This window comes from Mastacembelus armatus, chromosome 12 (genome assembly GCF_900324485.2).
Source record: "Mastacembelus armatus chromosome 12, fMasArm1.2, whole genome shotgun sequence".
Taxonomy (NCBI): Eukaryota; Metazoa; Chordata; class Actinopteri; order Synbranchiformes; family Mastacembelidae; genus Mastacembelus; species Mastacembelus armatus.
The window spans coordinates 16850652-16867588 of record NC_046644.1 but is presented as its reverse complement, the minus strand read 5'-3'; the positions used below and the strand labels follow the sequence as shown (position 1 = coordinate 16867588).

General features: G+C 39.4%; 1 protein-coding gene across 11 annotated transcripts in view; it reads right to left on the bottom strand.

The window, feature by feature from the left end:
• Positions 1 to 16937, bottom strand: part of LOC113124176 (disabled homolog 2-interacting protein) — a 105054-nt gene that overhangs the window by 11718 nt on the left and 76399 nt on the right. For all 11 annotated transcript variants that reach the window (XM_026296668.1, XM_026296666.1, XM_026296669.1 and 8 more), the window contains 6 exons: positions 14934 to 15488; positions 5468 to 5612; positions 3794 to 3938; positions 2301 to 2537; positions 1998 to 2199; positions 1126 to 1313 (listed from right to left, as the gene is read on the bottom strand). In XM_026296668.1, coding sequence (XP_026152453.1) covers positions 1126 to 1313; positions 1998 to 2199; positions 2301 to 2537; positions 3794 to 3938; positions 5468 to 5612; positions 14934 to 15488 — 1472 coding nt within the window. The remainder of the gene's footprint in view (positions 1 to 1125; positions 1314 to 1997; positions 2200 to 2300; positions 2538 to 3793; positions 3939 to 5467; positions 5613 to 14933; positions 15489 to 16937) is intronic.

Genomic DNA, 16937 nt, shown 5'->3' with positions numbered 1-16937 from the left:
CCCTTTCTCAATCTTGGCACTGTCTCCTTTTCATTCTCTTACTTTTGATGTCACTGGTTAGTGGATGAGAAGCAATTAGGTGGTAATACAGAGCTCATTCGAACGCTGTTTCAGTCTTACAGATTCCTGGTGAGTAGGTTAGTACATGAGCAAACATTTATTGCGATAAAGGTAAGAGGATAGGTCCTGCTATCAGGTCATATAGGGACATCATGTAATTAGTTCTATTGATCCTGGGCCCCTGACAAGCATAATGATAACAGCTGTCTGACTCAGGTCCTGTTTCATCTGTTGTCCCATCTTCCTGATATGTGTATGTTCTCGTGCGTCTTCCTGTTTTCTGATTTTGTGCTTAATAGTGTTGCTTTTTCTTGCTATTATTTATATATCTCTGTTGGACTCTGTGCCTTCATGTTAATCCCTCTAAGTATCACCTTGGTATTAAGTAGCCAGGCAGGAAGAGGAGAGGAGACAGGTGTGAAAAGGTGCTGCCTGATTGTGCCTTTAACCATCGGAGAGTAAACGAGGTTTCATCTGACTAATGTAAACAAGCAGATGTGGCACTTTCACTGTGTCATGGCCTCACCTGACAAACATTAACTCAGGGACTGGCAGTGTTAGGAACACACCCTTTGCAACTAGTATTCTGCAACCAGGTGAGTATATTTATATCATATGAAAGAAAAATGACCAGATATCAAATCTCCTCACCACATGAATAAGGACTGGTATTTTGCACTGGGAGTTTGAAAACTTAAATTAGGGTTCTTAGGAGAAGAACTGCAGAATTCAGATCTAGTAATCATGTTTACAATTTGCACAACTATAATAATTAACACCGATATATCAGCAGCTGTAGTGCTACTGTACATCAGCAAACTCTTCATGAAAATAAACTTCCCAGTGAAGATAAATAGAAAGTAATGAGCTGCTTCTTTGAGATGTCAAAATCTGAATATTTCATGGGGCCTAGATGTTAATTAAAGGGTCTGACATATACAGGATGCAGTGTGCACACTGCACCTAATCCTCTTAGATTAATGACTCAAAAACAACATACAAAAGAGTATCTGTATAAATAAACCCAGTACATACATACAAGAAGACATCTTAAATATTTCTTACCCTGAAAGGTCATTGTCTATGACCATCTTCTGCAGGCCAGTGGAGATGCTGCTGCCTGCCTCAGCGGAAGGTGAGCCCATACGCTCTGACGACTGTCCAGGTGTCATCTGGACACTGGACGGGTTAGACAGAGCTGTGTTCACCTCCCGCAGGATTCTGGGCAGAGGACCCAGCTTAGTGGCTGCACTCTGAAGACAGAGACACAATTAGGCCAAATTAAATATCACTCAGGACCACTACAGCTGGGGCATTAATTAGATTTGATTTAAGTGTTTGGTTAAATTTCACATGTGCATATCTTTTACACCAAGTTATTTTCCCCCTGCCAATGCAATCAGTTTTCTTATTCAGGAAACACACTAAATAATGAAACACCCTGGCCAGACTGATGGCTGGGTATCAACCAGACCTACTGTGATTTTTGAATTATTGAAAAACAAGGTTTCAGAGCGCTGGATGCTCTGTCAAAAAAAAAATTCTGCCCTTCATCTAATTATTACCAGCTTCCCATCTGTTATGAGAGATAATGCAAATGTCCTTGCAAATCCATCAATATGCCTCACCTAGTGAGGCGTCAGTATTCTCCCCTTGCACATTATGCAGGTACTGCAATAATATAATATTGATTGATGTACAATAAACATGTTAATGTAGTTTAAGTCCTAATAAAGCACTGAAGACCTTTGTACCTTTTGCTACCAGTTGAATCCTATCCAGATTATCTAAATATGCATATATTGATATTTATTAATTTGTATGATTTGTATGAATTTCATCTATTATACAGCATTTTACATCCCATAATTATTCTTTAGTAAGCTCGTCTAAGTAAGTAAAAGCTATGGTAAATTAATGTGTTAATTAATCACTACCTGATCCATCTGGGACACCACCTCAGAGAGGAGGGAGTGCAAGGTGGAGAGTTCCCTGCCGAGGTCGATATACCCCTCAAAGCCTGCTGTGTTGGAGATTGTCTCTGGGTTTGATATTTCGAGCAGGAAACGCTGCATATTGGTCCATTCGTGCTCCAAAAACTGGTTCATGAAGGACATGTACTCTTCCTTGTTACCAAACCTGATGGGACAGGGAAGAATTATATAAATTCCACATCTGCTAAAAAGCAAGGAAGGACACATGGTCTCTTGATTCAGATACACAAATAAAAACACACTCACTTGGTGAAGTTGGCCAGGTTTTGGGTGACTTTAGCGATGAGTGTGAGTGTACGTGCTGTGCGGTCATCAGGATACTCCTGCATCAAACTGAAAAGTGAGGGTGACATGATGGCTGGACAGAGAAACCGCAGGAACAAGGACGCACTGATCAAACGCTCACTGATGTCTGGTCGACCCCGGTTACTGCATTCCTGCCGCCATGATGCAAAGACTTCTTTTAGCTCTCGAGGAAAGACACTGTTGGGACAGGAGAGGGACACAAACGATGTTTACCCCTTGAATGGGATTTATAAAAACAAGACTATAAATATACAAAGGTGAGTAATTTTAGTTTCAACTTGTGCCACTTGTTCCTTTTTTGCAAAAGCAGTATGTGTGTAATTAGTATATTTCCTGTTCTCCTCAATATAATCCCAAGAAATATTTGGGGGACAAAAAAGCAATTTATCAAATCTTGTGCACCGAAAAATGCTCTTAAAAATAACAGAGCTCCAGAGGTCATGATGAATAATGACATGTTAGCTGAGGCAGATGAATAATTCAGAATAGTGTAGTTTTGGCCTTTTATTTACCTTATTATTCATTACAGCAGTCTGAACAACAAGCTGGTACTGATTTGATTGTAATCATTTGCACTTGTGTAAGTGGTAATAAATTCATATTATTACTGATGTTGACTGATGCACCTCATCTATAAGCTACAGAATTTAATTGTAACTTCAATTTATTTTCCCTTAATCCATTAATAAATGAGAAAATAGATTTTAAGCCCAAACTATGAACAATGTGGCAACACAGTGGTTAGCACTATTGCCTCACAGCAAGTTTATGGTTCGAAACCCAGCCGGGGGCCTTTCTGTGTGGAGTTTGCATGTTCTCCCTGTGCCTGTGTGGGTTTTCTCCAGGTACTCTGGTTTCCTCCCACAGTCCAAAAACATGTATGTCAGGTTGATTGGTGACTCTAAACTGCCCATAGGAGTGAGTGTGAGTGTGTGAGGTTGTTTGTCTCTATGTGGCCCTGTGATGGACTGGTGACCTGTCCAGGGTGGACCCCTGCCTTTCACCCAAGGAGAGCTGGGATAGGCTCCAGCAGATCCCTGGGACCCTAAATAAGTGGGTATAGATGATGGATGGATGGATGGACTATGAACAATTCTCATAATCATCCTTCCAGATGAGACAACAATATATTGTTTTCTTTTAGCACAGTTTTCATCCTCAGTTGTCTTTTTAGAGTATTCTTGCATTTTCAGATGTTTTAAGTAATCACATTCCAATAGCAGTGTTTTTGATCATTAATATTCTCTTCTTGTTTGTACTGTAACACATGCAATAAAGAGAAATGGACACTGATAATGGTGAAGTGATAATATTGATAAGAGGTACTGTTTGTGCCATCAGCTTTGAAGAGTACAGTAAATATTTATGAACCCACGCTTGAGCATCTGCAGTTTTATATATGAAAAAGTTCAAAAGTTGGTTCCAGTATTTACCAGTATGAGTTGATGATTTTGCAGAAGGCCAACTCACAGCACATCTTCAAGTTACTCTGGTGTTCTGGTAGGTCACCTGGTGAACACTTGGACGGATCCACCTCACAGTTTTCATCTGACTCATACAGTGCCTTGATGAACTCACCTGGAAACAAAAAAGGACAAAATTTAAGGAACAAATAGTTTTTGGTAGATCAAAAACAAATAGCTTTCCTTGTGTATCTGTGTGACAAAAACTGCAGGGAAAAGGGAACTGTGATGGTTTTATATGAATTTTTGAAGAGGTTGAAAATTTCTGAGCTTTAGCTGGGTCAGAGGAACAATGTGATCATGGCGACATGAGAAGGAACAGAGTCTGCCTTTGTCATTAAACGAACTAAACAATGAACTAAGAAAAGAAGTTACATTTGCAAACAAGTCACTTTCTAGTTTGACCCGTGAAGACAAACACAAAGATCCACAAGACTCTTGCAAACCAAATGACGTTACAATCACGAATGGGGTGCCTTTTTGTTACCTCCATTCAGATAAAAGACGGACCATTATGGCAAAGAAAAGAAGTCAACAGCCCGTAAAGACACCCCATCTTTAGTTTGCCAGTGGTCTGAGATTATTATTACACTGAAATGGGAACACGAGTGTCTTTCTCCCTGGTATCTGAAGACAGACATCAAACAATGGAAATTCCACCCAAAACATTGGGGCATACTTCACCCAGCCCTCGATATTTCTGCGAATTAACCTTTGAGAGAGACTTCACCGAAACACACTGCAACAAAACCCCATAAACAGACACGCATGTGCACAAACAATGACGATCTTACATTAATACCAGCAGCATACAGGAAACTAAGTGTCAGGAAGGATGTGTGCCCTTTATAGATTAAACCACTATTGTGTACACTTGTGTGTCTGAGGGAAAAAAGCATACAGTGCATACAGAATGCTTATTGTTTCGCCTGTAGATGGAAAAACACACATTAGCTAAACTTGGAGAAACAGTGTAGATGTGCCAGTATAAGGTCACCACATAATAATTCCTGTAAGTGGTCTATGATGTCTGTTAAACAAGACAAAAACATCTTTGTTTTTTGTATTTTAAAACGATCATGTGCTTGTCTCTTGTATCTTTGTCTAAATTTGAAGCATTCCTCTGGAGTGCTGGTATTTACACAGACAGATTGTGTACATTAATCTAACTGAGCTGAACTGTGTTGTCCTCATTGAGTCTCCAAAACAAAAAACTGAGATGACAGAAAACTCGCTGCTGTTGTCTGTCAAAACGTTGCTTTGGAGGAAGACTTTAAACCCTAATGCCACTTGTGTTTGCTTAATTGTATTCTACACACTACATTTAATTTACTGACACTGCAGTTACCTCAATCTGAGTGAATGAATAAGCTCAGAGGGGAGTGTGAAGACGAGACACAGCAACAAAAGGATATGTTGGGAACAAAGACGACAGAAAAGAGGCAAACACAAAGGGCCATGGCAACATGATAAATACTAAAATGGACTATGTCAAAATGGATAATTGCAAAATAACTAAAGTACATGGGGAAAAGTAATTTCCAATATGAATACAAGGCAGTTTTTAAAACATTTTTTTAAAAACAGGATTCTTCAAGTTATAGACTCTTCTTTCGTTCCGTTCCAGATCACTGCTCCACTCACCGAGAGCATCCTGCAGGTACTTCTGTCCCACCAGTTTGAGGTATTCCTCTATGGCCTTTGTGGCCAGTGTGTTTTCTCTGAAGATGAGGTGCTCATTCTCCCCACAGCGGTCTACCTCTGACATCATCAAGTCTGTGAGGAAGTCCTGCAGAAAACAATAAAACACGGGGTTAACCACTAATCCTCAAATCCCATGTCATGAACAAATATTGATGTATAAGCTGATGAAGATCCCTATACATTTATAACAAGAACTGATGCTCCAGGTCATGTGATAAAAATACAAGATAGTAAAGTAGAATAACCAGAAAAAAGAAATTCACTAAGTGGTGAGTAAAACAAAAATAAGTGGATTATAATCGGACTGATCTTGGACAAGGAAGGTTTCTTCTGATTCATCTTCATTCACTTTCTCTCTTTTAGCCTGAGATATTTTATATAACTAATATCTTTAGTTACTTCAGACACTGTTGTTCCCCACTGTACACCACAGGCAATGGACCAACCTCCTGCTCCCCATCATTAATCGATACAAACACTCTTTTGCCAACTCCTTCTTTCAGAGTCTGTGATTCTGAATGCAGCTGTGCTCCTCTCTTGCCTGCCTGCTTTAGTACATTTGTTGTTGCTTTATTATTAAGGAGGAGCTACTTGTACATACATACAGTAATTTGATCTTCTGTGATATCACAATAGGCTCATACGCTCACATGATGAAGGAAGTGTCTTCATTTAGTCATGAGACAGGTGGCCATAAAGTCCAAGTACTGCTAACCATCTTTCTCAGTCGCACCTGGTCTCTGGGTGAAATGGGAAACAGGATTTCCTCTGAATTCTCTGGACTTCTAACATGTGACAGGTTTTCCAAACACATATTTATGACAAATGAACATGGACAAAGATGCTGCCATAACGACAAAATGAAGGGAAATAAAAAAGTTGTAATTTGATATATCCCAGAGCTAAATCCCAGTATGTTGGAAGAAACATTTACCAGTGAATAGACAAAAACTAGTTATAAGACTTATATTTTCACTTCCACTTTTTTTCTTTGCTCATTCAAATGGTGATTTTGGCACCCATCAGAAATACAGAAAACAAAAGTCAGAAAGACAGAAAAAAGCTGTTCTCAGATTCCCACTGTTACAAAAATGAGAAGAGCAGATAATAAAAGCACAGACAAAATGTGAAGAGAACTATACCCAGGAAGCTCCATAATGCAAGTTTCTACCAAAGTTAGGATTATGTTTCTTCCTATAGTTTTCTTTCTTTGTAACTGGCAGTGAATAATGCCCCTACATATGGATACCTGTCTTAGATAAAATAACTGTCTTATATAAAATAGATATCCATAAGAACTATATAGTACACATCAGGTAAAGAAATAAAAAAATTAAAAATAAAAAAAATAACACCAGGTGGAGACGAGCACTGAAGCTTCCAACATACAAAGTCTGAAAGTGAAAGATGGAAATGGAGCCATCTGGGGATAAATCATTCCTTGTTTAGATCCCTTCAACAAATTTCTGGGTGTACTTTCATGTAAGTCCCCCGGCAGCTTGTTAAACTGGGGGAACTAGGGAGAAGAGACGCAAGTGACAGATGTACAGAGAGAAATAAAGAAGGAGAGGAAGAAGCGACAGAGTGATGGTCTTTAAAAACAGAGGAGAAGGAGGCAGAAAGCAAGTGACAAGACTACTCAGATGATTTCTATAGCTGCCGCAGAAGCCTGTTATCCGGCTAATCAAAGATACACCACAGGGAGCCAATCATCCATTGATGTGCAGCGAAAAAGAGCCTTTTTGGTTAACACATTAACACATTCTACACATGCACCAGCACCACAAACACAGATACACAAACCCAGAGAGAACAAAATCTAAACTCAAGTCTGAAACTGTGCATATCATTGAAGATTTTAAATTAAACCCAGACATTAGCAATGTAGGTGTCTGTGTTTGTATTTTGATTTCATCACTGATTCATCACTGATATGCTGACTGGTATATAATAATTATATATATATGCGCGTGTCAGACGGACAATAAATAGATATGTATATATATATATATATGTACTGTAAGTATTTCTTGACTTAAAAGAAAACGTTTCCATATCAGTGTATAGTTTTCAATAAGTCATCAACATTAATTACAATTTAGTTCAGCTTCATTTGATGCAAAGCTTTTATATTAAGGAATTTCTCATATACTTGTTATTATGTCAACAACTGACAGAATGGGGAGGGGATCATGGTTATTACAAATAGGACATGCGCCAGAGAACAGCAAACTCAACAGATGTCTATAGAAACCTGACCTCTTGTGGTGTGTGGACATCCATCCCATCATTACACCAGGGGTCTTTTTTACTGGAAGAACATGTCATCCAATTATGGTCATTCCTCTAACCTCCACCCCTCTGCTCGCCTATGTGGCCACTGAGGTGAGGCAAATTCATGCCCGATTACAGAGCATAGTCAGATGAAATGGAGGTGCAGAGTGACAGAGCGAGAAGGAAACAGAGACAAAATAATAACAGAATAATGTCTGCTGATAGCTAAGCAAAAATTAGAACCAAACACCACCGACAAGAATCCGTGCTACACATGAGCAGAATTTTTGAGTGGATGTTTCAGTCCATGTGTGTCTGTGTGCACAAGTGAGTATCAGTTTGAATGTGTATGCAAGTAATCATGGACCTTCACACAGATATTACCAAATTACAGGGAACCATAACGCTGCATACATTGCACTAATTATGCATTACATCACTTATGTTGACCATTTTCAGTTTGCACTACAGGATCCAAAGAGGTTTCTTATGTTCAAGGTACCAACTGGTCATTCAATATGCTACAAAGACAGACTTAACCAGACTTAATGGTAAGACAACCTTATCATTTCCTTATTCTTTCATTTTTGTTATTTGAGTACAGTTGATGCAGTTGCAGGGGTGGGGTGGGGGGTGATTGTGATGACTTATATTCACAGTGAAGTCAACGTCACAAATTTGGTTTGTAATTTTCAGTGCTCAACTGATTCTTTTGCCATACTGAAATATGTCCAAACCACTGAATGCCTGGAAGGTATTAAATCAACATAAACATATATTTCAATTTGATTTGGAAAAGGGTTAGGCAGTAATGCTAAGTACATATGTGATTTGTTGTGACAGGCTTAATCATGGGCAACCACCAGTATCAGAAGAGTCTGACCAATCAAGTCCTAAAAAGGCACCAGAGCTCTTTTTCCCTCGTCATCGTTCTGCCTTTTCTCTGACGCCCTAAATCCTGCTGCCCCCCCTCCTCCATCCTCACCCCCTCCTTTTGCTTCAGTGCTAATAAGGAGAAGTAGAACGCTCTGTATATCGCTGCCACATCTCATCAGCCAAACCATGCCTCAAAGAAACCCAAACCCCCAACACACAGTGCACAGAGAAAGGAGTAGCACAAAGATAGGGTTGGGGTAGAGGGTAGATGGTGCAGCACAGCTCATCAGACCTAATAAATAGTAGAGCGCTGTTGAAAAAGATGAAGTTCCCTGTAGATGAGCTCACTTGGCAGTAAAAACTCATAAAGTCTTGTCCATTGCACTGCTATGCACACAACACAACAATCTAATTACCACTAGGCACCATACTGTGTCTGTGCAACACTTCCATCTCTAGTCAGCAATATTTCACTGCACAGCATACAGCCACAAGTTTTGGAGCGGAAATATAAATGTACAGGCCTATACAGAAGTCTGCAGATAAAATATGATGCACTAGACAAACCTGAACACTAAACAGGACAGAGTTAGGTTTTAAATGACATGCTTTGCAGATGTGATATTTTGCAGTGCTGTGACAACATGAAAGAAAAGTAGAAAAGTAGAGGAAAAAAAAAGGTCATGTTTATGTTTTGTATACACTCGATACAAGACATAAACAAGACAAATAATGAAACACCAGATGGAGGAAAAAAAAAAAAGGTAGAGCAACAGAACCTAGAGTGTATGTGGATGTCTAAGGAGAGTTTAAATATCATCTGACAAGTCAATTTTAACCCTGCTCCACTGTTCTGCACTATATAATATGCCCATGAGTCAGTGTGCTTTGTTACAATAAATGTAAAAAATGAGGAAACTGATATAATGGCCAAATGATGAGCTTGTGTAATGTAAAACAAAGTATGGAAATGTATTTATACCCCTGCTTTATGTTTTTCAGGATGCCATACTGCTGACTAGTATTTTAATGTAAAATATTTTTGTGTGTATTATATTACAATGAGATCCAACAGAGCATGTGGAAAGATTTTCATTTGAACATAAAGGCCTATATTTTATGCACAGACTGTTTTTATCTTGTGAATGGATAAAAAGAAAAACACCATTACTGGAGAAGTCGTGCATTGTGGAACTAATAGGATTCATTACGAAAACAAAATGGGAATTACCTGTTGATACATCAAGGGTTCATATTCAGGTAAGAATGTATATATTGCACAAAGTGGAAAACAACATTTCAGTGTAGATAATTTAAAAGGTTTGGGCTCAATAATAGGTAAGAAACAAAAATTGAATGTGAGAATTGAATGTGAGGGGAAAACAGAAACCCTGTAACATTAACAATTCGACTGATCGATGAGACTGGTTTTCCAGCCTGGGGCAAAGGCTGAGGAAAGGCTAGGAGAAAAAACAGGAACCACTACAGCCACTCAATCCCCTGCTCTTCTCGCCTTTCCATCTTTCTGTTTCCACCAGGACCCCCTCCCTGGAGACTGGTGGCTAGTATTACAGTGCTATAGCCTGCAGCTCTTCCTATGAGGGTCACATTGGGTTGACGAAGAGGAGTGGAGGCAGAGTGGAAATGGAAGCAGTTCCTCCCCATAGGCACAGAGGTTTGTCATTCAACACAAAATGGGAAAAGGCAGCAGTTCTTGTGATTTAGCTGCTAGGGTACATGATTATTATGACGCTAGGATTGATTGCAGTGGCATCAGCTTCCATACATCTTGTTTACCGACTTGCTGTGCATATTTCCATATTTGTGTTTATTACAGTGTGTCTGTCTGTTATTTAGTGTTAATGCCATCAGTCCAAAAAGAACTAAAATTCATTTCTTCTTATAAAATTTGTACAATTTAACATGCCATCTCTGTTATTGAGTCTTTAAATCTTATTTGATAGTTCCACTTTTTTCTAGTGCAGCTGAATTTATTTCCATGGTACAATGGACTGTACTTCATTAACTACGTTTCAGCACTTCATTTGTAAACCTTGCTTTGCACATGTATGTTAGGCATAAGACTGTAAATAAATGTAAATTAAGCTCATGATAAGTCAGACACTGTATACAGAGGAAAGAGACTTGAGAGGGTGACTGCAGATAAAGTTAGTGCCAACTGCAATGTCAAGGGGCTTCTGGATCAATGTATTGAGCATCATTGTCAGGCTCAGTGTTTCTCTCTGCAGCCTGCTGCTGTTTGGCTCAACATCTAGCTATCGTGTTACTGCAAGGTGAAACTACTTTTCTCAAAATACTGTCTTCTCCCTCTTCACCTTCTCCACCCAGCTTTTACCTCTCTTCCATCACTCCATGCTGTCAGGGGATGATCAATAAAAATCATGCTGGACTTATTACACAGTCTGAGGATGTGATGCACTGCCTTTGTAGTGCAAACTGTACAGGAGTGGCTATGAGGAGAGCAAGTCCATTGATGTGATTTGTATTTATTTCCTGTTCTGTTTAGAGCCCATACAGTAGATCTAAGGCTTCATGACAGGGTAACATTTATTGTACTTAGTGTGCCCCCCACCCACCCCCCACCCCCCGCTCTCTCTTCCTCTCAATGTCCAACATCCATCTAAGAATCTTAGCACCATCATAAGAGGGTTCACCATTTATGTGGCAAACAAGATTACAGTTATTAAGGAGTCTAGTGATCCAGATATAGCAGTGCCACATATGGAAGAAAAAAGAAGCCACTACATAAAAACACTTACAGGTTATTGTCAAAATCAAACCGACACGCCCCCGTCAATGGGGAGGACGCTGAGATGTGACAGGCATGTTGTGAAAGCTCAGGGGCCTTCAGGAGACAACTGATTCAGTCAAAGTCCCGTTAAAAAAGCCCAGATGAATACAGAGCAATCAGAGCCTTTAGGTCATGTTAGTAAGTCATTTGATGCACTATACTACACACGTTACATAAGCACGACAAACTGTTCCTGTGTGCCACAGCTGTGGTGATGAGCATCAGAGCACACTGATGACAGTGGAAAGTGCATTAATGAGACACTTATGCTTAAAACAACTGAAGCTGTGCTGCAGGTCAACAACAATTTACCACACAGGATGCAGAGAGAAGAGATTCACATATTTTGTCCTCTTAACCAGGGCTCTTAGTTTGCCCTGAGGATCAATAAATAAAAAAATGCAATGGCATAATAATCAAATACACCATCCTCCACTGGCCAGTTTTCATAAGGATAAATCCTCCCTATTGTCACTTCCAACAGTCTGAGAGGAGCAGCAACAAAATTAGAACATAATCTTCCCAGGCTGGGGCGTCGAGAAGACTAGATCGATAATGCAGAGGACTCATGCCAGGTGTGAATATTTTCAGGTAAAAATATTTTCAGGTAAACTTCTCCAGGCAATCTTAACACAGGAGAGGTCCTGTTAATGGTACTAAAGATTTTCTAATAGTGCTGTTTGGGTGGAGGGACATGGTAGCATGTTGCAGACAGTAGGAGGTGGCTTGGTGTCAACCTGACAACACAGAATTCAGCAGAAAATCTTCTTATTTAAAGCTTTCTGAGGTTTTATTTCGACCCACAGCCAGAGTGTGCACACTGACCTGTGCTATTGAAGACAGCACATATCTCAACACAACTGCAGGTCTACCAGCTCATGCATAAAATTGAACAAATGACCTACAATCACCTGAGTTTTCAAAATTAGCATCTGTGCAGTGATAAACGGCATGTATCACAGCATGTAGTGCTGAGCGGTGCATCAATACAATCAGTAATACATCTCTCCAGAGAGCTTTGGCCTCAAGATAAAATGAAGCATGAAAGAGAAATGAAAAAAGACAAAGATGGAAAGTTGAGTGAGAATAGGAGAGAAGGCGCGGGTGTGCAATGAAGCAGACTATTTGAGGTATAATTATTCAGTGATGGGTGATAAAATGACACAGGAAGAAGCACAAGTGTAGAAGTACACAATGAACATCAGCAGTACCTCAGAGCAATGAAAACCTAATCGCCAAAACGAATCTTTTGAAAATCTAACTGCAATGCAAGTCTACGTCTTCCTGCCTGAACTATAAAAATCCAAAAAGAATGCAGGCAGAATTAGAGTCTGATTTGTGAATGTGACTTGAGACAGATAGCTGGAGAGACGTAAGACTACACAACAATACCAAGGACAGGGGTAAATAACCAAAGGCTCTAATAAACATTTGCAGGACAACAATAAAACCTGACATATGGGGGTTTATCGTCAAAGTAGTAAATTGTTTTATTCCTCAATATAACTCACCAGTGTTAGGAAAGATTCACATACATTGGCAGAAGATGCAAAAAGAACTTCATCATTGGATTGTAAATGAACAAACCATGCAGAGGATGTGTGTATATAAATAATCTATGCAGCAGCATAAGATATCCTAATTAGGCCTCAGAATATTTTAATATAAGTGGTTTGTTGATGGGGCTGTGTGATGTGTTTGGCACGACATAGCTGCTTTATCTATCAAGGCTAAAGGAAAAATATTTTCGCTAGTTTGCAAGTGTGTGTGTCTCTTGCCTAAATATGTCAGACAACTTCACAGTGTCTTGACTGATAAAAGTCTTTTCAGAAAAGGGAGCTGCAATAACAGCACTGACATGCCACATTTTGACAGTGGCTTTCATTAATTCTTCAGTCCAAAGGCTGCTGTTTGCCCACTCTTCTGAAAAGCCAATTTTCTTTTTATTTACAGCCCAACAAAAATGTACTAAAAGGAATGTTTCATCTTTTTTTCTTGAACACATATGTAGCAAGGATTTTATCTGAGGGTCTCTCTCATGATTAGCAACCTTGAGGCACCATCTGCAGTGCCAGTACACTTTTATAAGTAGCATATTAATAGCCAGCAGAACTCCACCCAGGAAGAAAGACCAAGAGGTGAGAAAGAGGTAAAAGTTTTAGTGCTTTGCTCATAAGGTGGGGATTAATTGAAAGTAATTAAGGCTGTGACAGCTTCTCGAGGGACACACAGAGACCATCGCCCCCCACCAATCAGCAAGTATCAGTGCTTTGCCTAAACCGGCAGACTGGCAGTATAATGTGGATAGGCAGCACTTTCTTAAGTACTAATCATTCATCATTCTGTTTAGCTGTAATAGTCAAAGAAAATTTCAAAGCTCTGCTGATGAGATACTGTCAAAAATGTAAACCGAGGCAGAAGCTAAAGCTGAAAGCTGAGAGGTTGACAAGTTGATGCTGCACTGATGATGAAAACAGCAGCCTAAAGCCTGATTCCACTAAAAGCTGCAGGCTTATTTCTACATCTATTTCTCCTAGACATTAGTAGGACAACAAGATGCCTATTCCCTAACAAAAATATTGTCCATTAGAAGTGCTTTGGAAATGAGCTCAAGCCATTGGTGTTATTAAAGATCTCTAAGGCTGCAAATGATGATTATTTTCATTACTGATTAAACTCAATTCTCCTTTTAAATAAAACTGTTAAATAATATAAAATGTGCAGTCTACTCAACAGAACAAAGCCAAAACTATTCAGCTCACAATGATAGAAAAGAGAAAAGCTGCATATATAATTGTCTTGATCAAAATGATCAGTCAGATTAGCTCTAAACGTATGTGCATCCCATTATTTTCATCAGAAGCCAATAAAATGACTTTCATTCTCCAATCGCATGTTCTGATGGTTTTGTTGCATCAAAATGCCAACGCAAATGTCAACCATACTCAAAAGACAAATGCTGTCCTGTCAAAGTAATGTAAAATGCAACTATTTTGGGAAGATTATCTGAGTCCAATGGCCTCCTGTCAACGAAGATGGAGCTTCTACTGTGGTAGATCCATCTCTTTGTGCTCGCGATGCTAAAGACAGTGGTGTATATTTTGTTCTTCTGTCCTACATCAGTATTCCACAAAGCACTGCAGGGGATATATGTAAGGGATTAGCTTGAGTTAAAAATGTAATGCACTCTGGTGAAGCAAGTGGAGGCCATCTGTCTATCTTGTCTTTGTCTAGTTTGTATTACAGCTGCGGGGGTCAGGAGTTCATACAGTAGGGTAAAGCAGGCAGCAGAGGAAAAGTTAGCTTCTGTGTGCTTTTATAATACCACATAAGTACCTCATGGCCAGGTAATGGTCTGATATTCTGGCTTTGTTATCTATTATTTATCCATGGACAGAACCAATATGAGAAAAACTGGAAATAATTCATATTAGTGGTACTAACCTTGGCCTTGCCAGTGCTCTGTAGAATGTGGACCAGTGCACACGCCATCTCTTCCTTGTTCTTGACACTAATTCCGGGCTCAAGCACCGAGCATAGCAGCATGTAGTTATTGGTGGTGTACTCAGCAAACTCCTTGTACATCTCCATGGGAAGGATGTTCATACTTTGATAGCGTGCCTTGATTCTAATCATAGGCCCAGATGTCTTGCCTTTAGGGGGGTTGGGTGTGCTGACTGGATACCACTTCTCCACAAACTGTCGCCCAGTAACAGCTGCGACGGGGATATTGACAAGTCCAATGTAATTGTTTTTATCTTTCTTTTTCTTCTTGTCCGTGTCTTTGTAGAGGTGGGCTGTGATGCTCTTGACAGCAGGCAGGTTATTGAACTCAAAGTGTTCACCCCAAAACACATTGTCAGTCTTGAGCTTACAGGTTGTGCGGGCGTAGAGTGAGTCATCAAGACAAAGCTCACAGAAGTATTTCTTTTTGGCTGGCAGATCCTTGGCCTCAATGATCCAGAGCCTCAGCATGTTCTCCACCCGACGGCTGTTGTCCTAGAAACAGAGTGAAGATAGGTAATGGTTTAGTAAGAACTTAATGGTTTTACCAAATAAATAAATAAAATAATGATAATGGCAGTAACCCATAAAAGATAATCTAGTAAACCAATGAACTAAAATCAAATAAAAGACAGAAACTAATAAATAAGAGCCAAATGACAACCGACCTCAAATCCTGATTAAAATAATTTTTGCTAGGAAGCTCAGACAGTACATTCATATTTCAGATGCCATAGCAGCAATTTCAAAGCCTTTCTCTCCTCTGTTTCCAGTCTTTAAGAAGTAAAGAACTCCACTCCTACATTATTTCATAGAGAGCTAACCCATTCTTGTATCAATTGATTTTGCCAAGAGTGGGACATATTTTTGGCCCATTATTCAGATTGCCTTAAAAACTACCTTAGAAAATGAAGAGGAGCTAATAGAAAGAAATACCAGTGCCTTTCATTATCACGAAGAGGCCTATCCATGAAGTACTAGCAGCTCTGCTTAAGAATGCACAATAGTATCTGGATGCTTGGTGCACAAAAGGCTATTTATCACTAATGTTTCTGTTAATATCTGGTGTTTCTAAACTCTTTAATGTCTCTGGTTAATTCAAGGTGTATCATCTTTGAGTGGGAGCTAAAAGTTGATGCATTAAAAAGTATTCAAGATAATTTGTCAAACATTTGGAGATGTATTGGTCAAGAAGGTCATTTGTCATCATCACACGCTAATAAAAAGTTGGAGGGTTCCACTTTTTACCTCTGAGAAGAACTCAGTCAAATCTTTGGCAAATGTCAGGGCTATTTTACTGACCTCACATTCATAGCCTTTAAAAAAATAGGGCAGAGTTCCATCTGCAACTAAAAAAAAATTATACCCCTATACTGCCCTCCAAAAACCATCAAACCTGACCTTTTTTAAGATAGAGAAGACTACTCAATTTCCCCTCTGTCTGAATTCCCACATTCTTCACCCATTTTAGCCTGAGATGTGACGTTCCTCCACTAATCCATATGTCGTATTCTTGCACCAAACCTCAAGACAGGATCTCTCTTGTTTGTATCCAGGTCCATCCTCCACAAATCCAGAAAACAATCCCTCCTACATACGCCGACAGTGACAAGCAGTCACTTCCCCTCTTTATTTAACTCTCCAAAACATGCCAAATACCATGACTCGTATGATTCATGTGCTGAGTCAGCCAGTGCATCTTAATTGGAGAGGACTGCTCAACCATTTGACTCAACTAAATAGGAAATCAACAATGTTTCATAAACACAGCGTTCTCTGTCTCTTGACATCCCTCTGACTCCCATACTGTAGACACCATCAACATCTTTACATTCCCTCCCTGCTGTCTTCAGTCCCTGTAGAAATGTTCCTCTGCTCAAATTAATTCCTAAAGATTAAAAGAGATTTTTTTAGTGTTGGTGTCACATGCGTGTGTGTTCAGGA